The 13,196-nt window shown below is 33.5% G+C and overlaps 1 protein-coding gene across 3 annotated transcripts in view; it reads left to right on the top strand.

The window, feature by feature from the left end:
• The window catches only part of NIPBL (NIPBL cohesin loading factor), a 266,297-nt gene extending 255,979 nt beyond the window's left edge, over nucleotides 1-10,318 (top strand). For 2 of the 3 annotated variants that reach the window (XM_043983133.1, XM_043983152.1), the window contains 8 exons: nucleotides 944-1,134; nucleotides 2,339-2,446; nucleotides 3,863-4,063; nucleotides 5,009-5,155; nucleotides 6,102-6,379; nucleotides 7,748-7,922; nucleotides 8,585-8,770; nucleotides 9,346-10,318. In XM_043983133.1, the coding sequence (XP_043839068.1) occupies nucleotides 944-1,134; nucleotides 2,339-2,446; nucleotides 3,863-4,063; nucleotides 5,009-5,155; nucleotides 6,102-6,379; nucleotides 7,748-7,922; nucleotides 8,585-8,770; nucleotides 9,346-9,711 (1,652 nt within the window). In that variant the 3' untranslated portion in view covers nucleotides 9,712-10,318. Of the gene's footprint in view, nucleotides 1-943; nucleotides 1,135-2,338; nucleotides 2,447-3,862; nucleotides 4,064-5,008; nucleotides 5,156-6,101; nucleotides 6,380-7,747; nucleotides 7,923-8,584; nucleotides 8,812-9,345 lie in introns of all 3 variants that reach the window. The other variant, XM_043983142.1, reaches the window with a different exon arrangement.
• Nucleotides 10,319-13,196: the final 2,878 nt, after the last annotated feature.

Below are 13,196 nucleotides of genomic sequence, written 5' to 3'. Positions count from 1 at the left end.
CCTTTATGGGAAAAATAATTGGGGAGGGGGAGGTAATTCATTTTTTACTTTTATTGAGTGTTATGGGGCCATGTTCTTCCAGAGCCTGTACTGCTCTCTGGTTAAATAGTCCTTAGCATTGCTGATGTGCTACAAAAGCATTAATAAACTACTGCATCATTTTGGGGGAATACTAACACCATCCAGAGCGATGATCCAGTTTACTTTGGAGAGCAAAGTAGCAATCTGAAAGTAGGCAGAGGAAGGAGAACTGATTTTAAGATTGATTCATGGAGTTTTCTTATCTCAGAAAGATAGAAATGGCACTCCCATGATAAAGGAATAACACTTTCTATCCTTTGTGCATAAGAAGGCCGGGGTATTACTGTATTTCTTTTTTTCTTTTTTTTTCATTTCCTTTAAGTTTAAGCATTTAAGCATGATGAATTGCTTAGTAATGTTTAAAGGTCTTATTAGGAGGAGAGAGGGAATCAAGAATTGGAAAAGAAAAAATAGTGCCCATTAGCATCGCACACACTCATAAATCCTCCCTTTGAGTTCTCATTTTTTATAGAATCCATTCATATAGCCACGCCTCCATTGACTTGCCATTGCTGTGGACCTGTTAAAACATAATTGAGCAGATTGTGTTTTTCTTTACATCCATTATATTTTCAGTTGCTGTTTTCTGATAGATTTGACAAAATATCTGACTTCCTTGATTAGATTTAGCTGGCTGTTCTCATTATCAACCCATTCACAAACTGTCTTCTGAAGTATTTCACTTCTGAAGGTGACTAATCTCTGTTTTACCTTGAGTCTTACAGCCTTTAATTTGAGTGTTAACTTTGTGAGCTTACCATCGTAAGGTTCTGTGATTCTGAACAGAGACAGAGCAAGAGACTGTATCCAACAAAAAGTTATTTTCTATAAAACTTGATTCAATCTTTCCTTCTTTTCATAGGGAAGAAGGTAGCAAAACAGGAAGATCTGAAAGAAATGGGTGATGTGTCCTCAGGGATGAGTAGCTCCATCATGCAGCTTTACCTCAAACAAGTTCTTGAGGCATTCTTTCACACCCAGTCAAGCGTGCGCCACTTTGCCCTAAATGTTATTGCATTAACCCTCAACCAAGGGCTCATTCATCCAGTTCAGGTAAGCAGGGGCAAATTCTTTTTGCCATTACATCCAGTTATATTATGAGTTGGATATTACATTTGCCTTCTTTACCTCAAGGTCTTACAAAGTCATGTTTGAGAAACTCTTCCAAAATGAAATTTCAGTAAAATACATAGTTTTCCATTTATTGGAAACATGAGAGAGAGAATTTTTGTGCACTTTTATGCCCAATAAAATATTTGATAGTGAGAAGCTTCATGACATAGTAGATAAAGGGCCATCCTTTGGGTCAGGAATACCTGGATTCATGACCTTAAAGTCACAAAACCCTTCAGTACCACAGGAAATCTCTGAAACTATAAGTGACAGAAGAGATATGCTTCAGGAGAGCTAGTTTTCACCAAATAGGAGTTACTACCAGTGATAAAATTATAATTCAGATTCCTTTTCCTAAAAAATTAATGGAAATGTTAATGTGTACATACTAAAATTGAAGTTTGTGTCAGTTCATCCAACCAACATTTTAAAGTATTAGATAAGATAGTAGCGTAGCTTTCCTATTTAATGTAATTAGAAATTAAATATGTCTTTCCTATTCTTTTCCTATATGTGTATAGGGAAAGCATATAGAAGTTTGTTCTGTAAGATCTCTTCATGCTTAGTCAATTCATTTGACCAAAAAGAGCACTTTAATTAGTGATCTAATCACTTCAGAACTCTGCCTAAAATCATATGGATAAGAGAATAATTTTATTTTTAGCCATGCAAATCTTCTATGTGGAAAAATCTACTCTCCTCTCATTGGGATTCCTTCTTACATGGCATAATTATGCTAAACTTTAATAAATTTTGTTTTTCAAGCTTGATTGAAGAACAATAGCCATTGAAGTGTATACAGCAAAAATATGACTAGCTATGTTTGAAGTTTCATAAAAGTGACTTCATAACTAACTGATGAAATTTGAAAATTACTCCATAATCTGTTCTTTGTCCATGGTCTGACACTCTTTTCTATAGACTACACCTAAAAGAAAACTAATACTTCATGAAAGAGGTCTGAATCCTTGGATAAATTCAAGTTACCAAAGCTTTTTTAGCCATGAGGAACTTATCAGACTATAATTCATGTAAATGATTTTGTTAAAATAATTCTTAAATTTTGTTACGATGTTAGCTGTACTATGTTTCAGTTATTTTTCCAGTACCTCAGTGATTTAAATACCCTTTATTTCATTTCTAGTGTGTGCCATATTTAATTGCTATGGGCACAGATCCTGAGCCTGCTATGCGGAATAAAGCTGACCAGCAGCTTGTGGAAATAGATAAAAAATATGCTGGATTCATTCACGTATGTACTTGAAATATATATTATTTAATAATATATTATGTTTTTCTTTTTCTAAATGTATTACTGTTCAATCCATGTATACCGAGTTTATTTCTAGAGTAAAATTCTAATTTAAAATAAATTGTTAAAGTGGAATAATGATAGCAACATGATGCAAAAGGAAGAGTCGAATAGGTAATCCAAATTCTAGTTCAGGTTCTGCCTCCTTTAAGTAGGTGTAGAATCTTGTGTTAATCATAACCTTTCTGGAATTGAACTTTAAAGCTTCTTCTACCTCCAAAATTCCACAACACTCCCGTAAATTTTTCTATGAAAATTTAATATTTAAAAAACAATTTGCTGTACTATTAGGTCATTCATCTCTTAAAATCTAGATTTTCTCAACTTTTTAAAATTATTAATTGGACTTTAGAATTATGATTCTTAATTATGATAAATAATTTCAAATAACAATTGCTGAATACTGATACTACATATATGCTTTCATTCAGCAATCTTTTAAGCACCTACTTTGTGCAAGATAAGTAAAACATGGTTTCTATCTTCATAGAACTTAAAATCTAACAGGGCAGGAGGAATTCTATGTATTCACCAATGCAAAATATAATATAATAAATGTACATAATAACTAATGCTGTTGAATGGTTGTTACTCAGCAAGTTTAGCAAATGAAGATTTCAGGGTTATAAATATCCATTTCTAAAATCATTCTCCAGACCAAATTTTTTTGCGGGGGAGGGGGGGGAGGCAGTTGGGGTTAAGTGACTTGCCCAGGGTCACACAGCTAGTAAGTGTCAAGTGTCTGAGGCTGGATTTGAACTCAGGTCCTCCTGAATCCAGGGCCAATGCTTTATCTACTGCGCCACCTAGCTGCCCCTCCCAAATTAATTTTTTTTAATGTTATATGGAAGGATTATCAATCTGAGCAACTACACTATTTAAAACAGGAGTTTTGTAATAGAATAGAAAGAGCATTAAATCAGAAAACAAATTCTAAGTTTTGGTTCTAATACAAACTAGCTCTTTGTGAGTTTCAGCAACTCTTGACTTTGCTGGGACTCATCTCTAAAATTAGCATGCCAAATTATTTGACCAAAGTCACTTAAAGCTCTAAAATAATGTGATTCCTTCCTAAAATACTATTATCTAACTTTCAGTTGTTTTATCATTAGAATAGGTCTTTGTATTAAAAACAAACAAACAACTAGTGGGTATTAGCATATTGTAAGATAGTTTTCACTTAAAATTGAGTACTACAAATTTGCATTTTGCAAAACTCTCTTCCAAGATACTTCTACCATAAGGAACAGATGCTGAAGTATAAGACTCAAAATGTATTTCAGGATAAAGTGCCCTTTTATTTTTGTTTTCCTTTTATTTATTTCAATGATAAAAACTAAGCTTTTATAATTTCAGATGAAAGCTGTGGCTGGTATGAAGATGTCTTACCAAGTTCAGCAAGCAATCAACACATCACCAAATGATGCCGTAAGGGGTTTCAGACAAGATGAATCCTCTAGTGCTTTGTGTTCACATCTTTATTCCATGATCCGAGGAAATCGCCAACACAGACGAGCCTTTCTAATTGCTTTACTCAATCTTTTTGATGACACAGCAGTAAGCATGAAAACTTTTTCTTAATTAAAATAAGTGTTCTATGTTAATTTTTACCTCCCGGTATACACTGAAAATATTCAGTGTGTACTTCCTTAATTTTTCTAAATATTTGCAGATTAAAAGATTACCCTAAAAAGGTACATGATTCAATAAAGTATGAACATTTAGTATAACTAAAAGAGTAGTTTATCTTAGCTTATAATGCTTCCCTATGAATTTTTTTTTCTTCCTTCTTTTTTTTTTTTGTAAGTGAGGCAATTGGGGTTAAGTGACTTGCCCAGGGTCACACAGCTAGTAACTATTGAGTGTCTGAGGCTGGATTTGAACTCAGGTACTCCTGATTCCAGGGCCGGTTCTCTATCCACTGCACCATCTAGCTGCCCCTGCTTCCCTATGAATTTTTTAATAATCACTATGAGAATAGGAGTTCCTTTTCTGGTATTATTGGAATAAATGGCTGCATAGGTCCCTTTAACTCTGGAACTCTCTGATAGTTAAAGTTGATGGAGACAGGTTGAAGGAGGAAGCAAAATGCCCAGTTGTGCTGTGAATACAAGCAAATAAGGAAGTTAAGATGGGATATGCAGGGCCAGGCAGGGAGAAGGTTTAGGGGGATCATCAGCTTGTATGCTGAGGACAAAGGGCAGAAGGAAGACTAAAGGGAGAAAGGCTGGTCAGACCAGCCTGGTGGGTCTGCTCTGGGTACGGTCTCTCTATTTTCATCCCTTTCCACAGGAAGGCAGACTGTCCACAGAAGAGCAGCTGCATGATGGGAAAAGAAAAATAAGAACCCAGCTTATAGGTGGTGCGAGTGTGGAAGAAAAGTTTCTTTTTTTAGTTATATGGGAAGACCATGCACTGAGCATTGATACCTGTTTTTTAATTTTATGTTGAGAATGTGAATACACAAATCGTTAAATATTTTACCCTTTTTTTAATTTACAGAAAACAGAAGTGAATATGCTCTTGTATATAGCAGACAATCTGGCCTGTTTCCCTTACCAGACACAGGAAGAACCATTGTTTATAATGCATCATATAGATATTACACTCTCAGTTTCTGGCAGTAACCTCCTGCAGTCATTTAAAGAGGTAAGTTATACATGTTAACCCTTAATGTATCTATTAAAATAAAAAGTATGATGTTTTCACTGTTTGGCTTCTCAGTGCTTATTTTTATTTCTTTGACAAATACATAAACTCTTAAGGCAACATGAAACCCATGGCAGTCCTTGAATAAGAGAAAGTGAGCAAAATGCCACTTTTTTGAGGAATGCCTGAAAATAACTCATCTCTTTGATTTTTTTTAAACCATCCCACTTCCCTGTTTCTCTTACTTTAAGCATTGACCTGGGTGTTCTGAAGGCTTTTTGTACACATACTAAAATCACCATTTACCACTATCTACAGCTTCCTGATTAATGCTAGAGTCTTATAAATGTATAATGTGTATTCCTTTTGGTCTTGTATAGTTTAATCAGGAAGAACTAGCTTTAAATAATTTTCCAAATCCTTTGACCTGTTTTGCAGTATATGTACTCCCTTGTTCATTTGCTATTACATGTATTTGTAAATTCATTTTCCCCAACCTTCATCTCCTCCCAGGCTTTAATTCACTAAAATTATGTGCCTTCTTTTTTAGCTTAAGCCAGAGAGAATTGATTAAAATTAGGTGACTTTTCTGCCCAGTTCAGCTTACATTAATTATTGTAATTATTTTTTTTTCTTTTAGATACCCTAAGACATTATACAAAACAATAACTCTAGATACTGAATAGAAGTTTTATCATTTATTTTTAAGTTTTTGTTATATCTTCACAAAAAATAAGTGACTTCAAAAAATGTGTTACCCTGTGATTTTGTTTTGAGGCTAATTTTCTTTCTGGCGGTATTTGTCTTCATTTGTATAATGAAAGTCTGTATAATAGTAGGATTTGATGTACAGAAACCTGTTTTATAGAGAATATTTTATCCCATCAGATGAGGCTCATATTTATCTTCGTAGTTCTCAGATGAACCAATTTCATCTTTCTTTCAGTCTATGGTAAAAGACAAGAGGAAAGAGAAGAAACCTTCACCGAACCGGGAAAGTGCATCTGGAAGTGATAGTGAAGAAGAGGTTTCCAAACCTCGGAAGTCACGTAAACGAGTTGACTCTGATTCAGATTCAGATGAAGAAGATGACATAAATGCTGTGATGAAATGTTTACCAGACAATTCAAGTCCTTTAATTGAGTTTGCAAATGTGTCCCAGGGTATTTTATTACTTCTGATGTTAAAACAACATTTAAAGAACCTTTGTGGATTCTCTGATAGGTAAGGATAAAGAAATAGTGACAGAAGACTCTTCTTAAAATAGCCTTAAAGGGGGGCAGCTAAGTGGCACAGTGGATAAAGCACTGGCCTTGGATTCAGGAGGACCTGAGTTCAAATCCAGCCTCAGACACTTGACACTTAACTAGCTGTGTGATCCTGGGCAAGTCACTTAACCTTCGTTGCCCTGCAAAAACAAACAAACAAAAAAATAGCCTTAAAGGAATAAGGAGCTAAGCTTTGATTGTACACTCATCTTCACATTGCAAGTATTCCTTTGCATGCGAAGAGAGTAGGAAGGTACAGTTAAAATAAAAGTTACTGCTGACTTTCTAATCTCTCTTAAATTCTTTGTTAGCTCTCTTTAAAACATTATGTACAATAGCCTTAAAAATAGATGTGAACTAAGAATATCTATAGATTACCTCCAAGCTAACTTCATATAAATCCCATTGGTCGTCACTTTATATAAATTTTGGACTCTCTTCTAAGACAGAGTTAGAAAATGTGCAAATTCTTATAAAATCAGAGGAATTTCAGTACTCCTTGAAGGGTAAGCAGTTTTCCATTTCTACTTTCTGTGTTTTGCTGGTTCTTACTGTATCTGAAAGAATGAAGGTGTGTTTATCATCTATTCTACATGGCCAAGGCCAGTACTGGTCATAACTCAAAGTCAAAGTTCTTTTTTCTTTGTGATGTTTTTTTTTTACTTAATTATTATAGTCATTATGTATAGTTTTCTCCTAGTTCTGCTCATTTCAATCTGCTTCAATTCATATAAGTCTTCCCATTTTTCTTAATTTGTCATATTTATCATTTCTTATAGTTACAAAATACTATCTCTTTACATTCAAGCCCCAAAGACTGCTTCCTTTTCTGTACTACATCATTCACATGGCCATCTTGATTTCATAGATGAGCCTATTCTTTGAATAGATTGAGATGTTGTCAATTTCTTCTTTAGTTCTTTGAGAAGTATAGTACAAAATACTATGCAGCTTTTTGAGGAATTAAATTCATGCCTCTCTGTGACCATGTTTCTAGATGTAAATATTACTTTCTTCTTACTCCATCCTAATTTCTGAAATGTGCAGGATGACTTCTTAGAGTATGTTTTTTATTTGAAAAAAATCAGGTGATCTAAAAATCTCTTTGAAGCAAGTTTTCTTATAGCCCTAGATATCTTATAAAATGTACTCAATTCAGATGCTCATGCAAGTGGCAAATTTCATTTTTATAGAATATAAAATTTTTATAGAATATTTAATTCTTATAGGAAACTTTTATAAAGTTATTATAGATGGGTCAGTATAAATGTCAGTGCCTCAAATTTTAAAAATCAAATGTTGGGTTTTTGTTTTCTGAAAACAGTAAAATTCAGAAGTATTCTCCATCTGAATCTGCAAAAGTATATGATAAAGCGATAAACCGGAAAACAGGAATCCATTTTCATCCTAAACAAACCTTAGACTTCCTGCGGAGTGATATGTCTAATTCGAAAATTACAGAAGATGTGAAGAGGACTATAGTTAAACAATATCTAGATGTGAGTAACAAAACTGCAAAATGCAATCCTTTTTTCACAGAAATTACATGTAATATGTTTTGGGGTTTTTTAAAACATCAGTATGAAACATGCTGGCTTGTACATGAAATCTTTATTTGTGCATTAAAAACTGAAAATAAAATACCTCCTTTTAAAAGGCTGCTTTAAAATATTTCATTAAACTTTTTGTAATGTTCTCGTTCTTTTACCTTTTATATGAGTCCCATTGGTTAACTTTCAACTTGAAATCACCCGTAATCTAACTTCCTTTATACAAAACAAGAAATCAGATATGAAACCCATAAAAAAATAGTATATTCTCACTTTAAAATGCCCTCTGCATCTTGATTTTCAAATAACAAAATTATTTTAAGTCTCCATAGATATAACGTCCATTGCTTTCAGAGCATTTTAACTATTTATTTTAGGAAAGCCACTTTAAAAAATCATTCTCCCAATATTTGTCTATCTTTTAGGTGGTAAAAATATGATATCAAATGAGGAAGAAAGGATGTTCCCAAAATTTTACTTGAATTGGTAGTTACACTATGGTATTGCCAGGTTATCTTAACCACATCCCTATACCTAGCCAGTACTAGATACTAAGTGTTTTGAAGTACTTATTCTGACTCAAGCTGTGAAATATACTTATCTTTTTGTAGTTCAAGCTCCTCATGGAACATTTGGATCCTGATGAAGAAGAAGAAGAAGGGGAGGTGTCAGCTAGCACAAATGCCCGGAACAAAGCAATTACCTCACTGCTTGGAGGAGGCAGCCCTAAAAATAATGCAGCTGAAACAGAAGATGATGAAAGTGATGGGGAGGATAGAGGAGGAGGCACTTCAGGGGTGAGGCGGAGGAGGAGTCAACGTATTTCGCAGCGTATTACGTAAAATGATTTTTATGTGCTTATACATGTCAGTCTATTATACTAAATGTACACAAAGTAATGTAATCCACAAGGGAAAGCATTTTGTAGATAGATATTCTCTACTTAACCATTTATACATCCTTTTGTAGAAAGTTTAATAGAAAAGACAATAAAAAAGAAAAAAACAGAAAATAAGAATTACCCAGTTATAAAGGGTTATTAATTTTCCTTTGGAATGTATTGTATGTGTTATCTATCCTTTTTATTGTTGCCAAGTTTTTATGTAGCTTTATGGTTTATGTGTATATATATACATATATATATATATTTTATATATCAATAAGAGTAAAGACGGGTACAGAATTAAGAGTATGTGGTTTTACAAATGTTAACCCCTTGGCGCTGGCGGTCACGGTGCGTCTCATTGCCGGCAATGGAAGTATGCTGGGAAATCCCAACTCCCGGCGTCAAGGGATTAAAAGCAATAAAAGCAATAATTTCACTAAAGTTCTTTGTGTAACACTTGGTCTTTTTTCCCCCCCAATGTTTTAGTCATTGAGAAGGTCAAAACGAAATTCAGACTCTACAGAGTTGGCAGCACAGATGAATGAAAGTGTTGATGTCATGGATGTCATCGCTATTTGCTGTCCAAAGTACAAAGATCGACCACAAATTGCAAGAGTAGTACAGAAAACCAGCAATGGCTTCAGTGTTCAGTGGATGGCAGGCTCCTACAGTGGCTCCTGGACTGAGGCTAAACGCCGTGATGGTCGCAAACTGGTGCCTTGGGTAGACACTATTAAAGAGTCAGACATTATTTACAAAAAAATTGCTCTAACGAGTGCTAATAAGCTGACTAATAAAGTTGTTCAGACTTTACGATCGCTGTATGCCGCCAAGGATGGGACTTCCAGCTAATGAATTTGTACATGCAGCCAAATTACAGGAATTTTAAATGAAAGGCAGAGAAACTTGAAATATCAACATTCTGGCAAAAAATAATCAGTTTTATGAAGAGTAAGAATGGAACCGGGGACGCAGGAAAAAAGAAGGAAATGTTTGGTAAACATTTTTGTGGGAGCTTCCTTCGCTGTTGTGCAGCAGAAACTTCTCAGTTCATTTTTACTCCCACTGTATTATAGTTTAACAAAAATTGTTTATATCTTGAAAAAAACTTTCTGTTTAATAAAATAAACAAGTGAATGTTGGAAATTAGTCTGTTAATGTTCTTAATAAAGTGTTCTTGGAGTTTAACCTAGCAGCGGATGGCTTTCTTTAGCTTAGCCCAGTTTCCAGGGAAGCATTGTTTTTTCCAGGCTGTAAAATGACAGAATCCCCTGGATATATAATTTATTCTGTTGAAAAAAAAAAAAAGCATGCAGTATCTATGACCTATCTGCAGGAGGAGTTTTTGTAAATGTAGATTTTGATGTATTAGGTCACCCTGAAATAATACAAGAAAAGGGATCCCCAGGCAATCTGGTGGAACGAATACTGCAATAAATTTTTTTACTTCTCTTTGTTACTTGTCTGTTTCCATTTGAATTTCTTATTGTAAAGATATGTTTAAAAGCCATTTATATTATTTTGCAGTCTTTTATGTAAAATTTACTATTATCGGTGGTTTTCAAAGCAAGACATAAAATATTGTTTATACAGTTTGTATAGGCTGACTGACTTCTGAATAATTAGTATCTTTTTTTTTCTCCCATAAAAGGGTGTATTCACAGTTAATTCCAGGGTTTTATTGTATCCTGCGATATTTAGTATTAACTATATATGATTTAGCACTGTGCCAAACACATTTTCAAGAGTACATTTTGATATAAAAAGAAACTATAGTTTATTCCTTGTATGCTTCAATTTCTTTCTAATGATGTCAAAATGATAATTTTGATAGTTTTAACTTTGGGAAAACTTAGCAATCTCTCTATTTTGGGTAACCAGCATTTCTCTTGGTTAAAATTGTAGAGGTTTATTTCAGAAGTAATCTGAGGATTGAGATGGGTATGAAATTTGGTAATTCTGCTACCTTTTTCACAAATGATTTTTAATGCTATTTGTATATTACAGTATTTTTTACTAATTGAAATGTTTTTTTTTTAATTTTCTACTTTGAAGTTGTATCGTAAATCTTTTAGGAGCACTTATCTGTATCCATATGTGTTAACACAGACTTCTTTTGTCTAGCTGGGAAAAACAGAAGTGCTTGATGGGTTGATTTCAGTAGTGACACAAGCGGCAAGAGCTGTTAGTGTCTAAAAATCTGTGGGGAAAGAGAAATTTTTACAAAAAACAAACTGACATATCAAGTTTAATTATCTAAAATAGGTGCACTTATAAATAAATAAACCTGATTTTTAAAACACATTTAACTTGTGAGATGCTCGGTTTTAAGAAACCAGCTAACAAAATTATATTATTCAGTCTGTGAGGAATAGTGATATTATTGCAACACTTTTTTTTGTATAAATTTATTAAACTGAAATGATAACTCAGGATTTAATTCCTATGTGGAATTCTTTGTTGAACATTTTCTCAAAGGAAATGTTTTGCTTCCTTACTTGTGCATGTTGTTGTCTCTTCCATTTTATAATGGCTTGTTTGGGGGCAAAATTAGATTTTTTTTTTTTTGTCTTTAATATATATTTGAAGTGCCGTGTAGAGAACAGAGGTTAGGAAATGGGCACCTAGGATGATGTTTTAGAAGAAAACCTAATTGCTTCAGTTCTGCCAGTTGCTGACAGGCTAATTGTAACCTTTATTCTCAGTATTGTTTTCACAACCACACCAAACTTCAGACATTCATCATGACCATGACTTCCACACAGTGTTGTCCTTCACAAGATTTCTAGGCATAGAAAAAATGATTAGCTTCATATAAGACTTCCTGTCTTATATGAAGTTTAAGTATTGATGAAATAGCGTGATTTTGAGCATCAAAACTGAACAGAACATAATCCACCCTTTGTCCTATTGTAAAACTTAGAAAAGTTTAGACCTCAGAATTTCTTTTAAATACATGAAGTCAAAGACCCTGTAAACACATGAAAACTCTGAAAAGTCAGTCTCGATTATGGAATCTTATTTATTGGGTTACCATGCTATGTTAGCGTAACATGAAATTTACTAGGTATGGCATAATTTTGTCACAAAGCCATCCAAGTACATCCTTGGACTTACCTGTTTCATTGATTGAGATGGTTATCAGAGTCATTTTCACATTCTGATTTAATCTCTCTGCTTTATTGTTCCTATAACAAAACATTTTAAAAGTGAAAGTGCATTTACAAGAAACAATACCTGAGGATGTATTTAAAAGGAACAGAATATTTTGCCAAAAAAAACCCACAAATCTTTCTCTTTTAAAAAAAAAAAATGAACTTCCAGTAAAGGGTACTATATACCTTCTTCTGCCTATTTGTTTGAGATGGCAACAGGTCTATGAATTGAGCATGCATACGTCATGGCTGATGTTCAAAGTCTGTCTCATATTGACAGGTAAGTAAAGATTTACTATTAATCTGTTTTGTGAAAAGGAGTGTTTAAACATAGCAACACTCTAGCTTGTAAATTAAATCCTTGCTGTTTCAGGTATATTCTATTGGTGTTTTTTGTCATCTCACAAACCACGTTATTATTTGTAACCAAAAACAGTTCTAGAAATTGTGTTCTTACCAGAACCATTGTTAAAGTCACTTAGGTGCTTCTGATTATGATCTTAAAGAAGAAGCCTGTATGTGAAAAAATAAAACCTATCAGAGCACACACTTGAAATGGTAATAACTTTAAATTACAAGTAAAAACATTGCTAACTGGATTGTTTTGGGACAAAAACATGATCACTTGGGCTTTTTGTTCCTGAAAGTTTTTGACATTTTGCTATTTGACAGATCCCCTAGCTGGCTTTTTTCCATCAGCCATCATAGATCGATTGTCTTAATTTGGATTATATGAAAATTTAAGAAATAAAATTATTGTTACCTAGATTATCATTGATATTATAATTCTCATCCTGTTGGTCCATTTTTATCATATAATGGAAACAAAAAATTACTAAAGTGGTTATAATAAAATAAATTTAATTTACATGGTTACCCGGCTTGGCATAATATTCACCTGATTCCCCAAACTGAAGTAATAATACACTAGACATTAACCAGCACTTCAAATTGGAATCAGCTTATGTCATTTTTTTAATGAGTAACTTCACTGCACACACTACACATTTCACTATACCTTAAAAGCCCAATACTTATAAACAGGTTCAAATATGAAATTGAGTTCTGATTTAAAAGTTAGTCTTAGATTTTAAACATCAGAAAAAACTCCTAGGTTTAAAATATTTGGGTAGTTTGGTTTTAAATTTGCGTAACACCTAAGATTTTTGGCAAAATGAAGTC

The sequence above is a fragment of the Dromiciops gliroides genome, chromosome 1, assembly GCF_019393635.1.
Source record: "Dromiciops gliroides isolate mDroGli1 chromosome 1, mDroGli1.pri, whole genome shotgun sequence".
Classification (NCBI taxonomy): domain Eukaryota; kingdom Metazoa; phylum Chordata; class Mammalia; order Microbiotheria; family Microbiotheriidae; genus Dromiciops; species Dromiciops gliroides.
The sequence above is the reverse complement of the archived record's forward strand: the minus strand, read 5'-3'. Positions and strand labels throughout refer to the sequence as shown.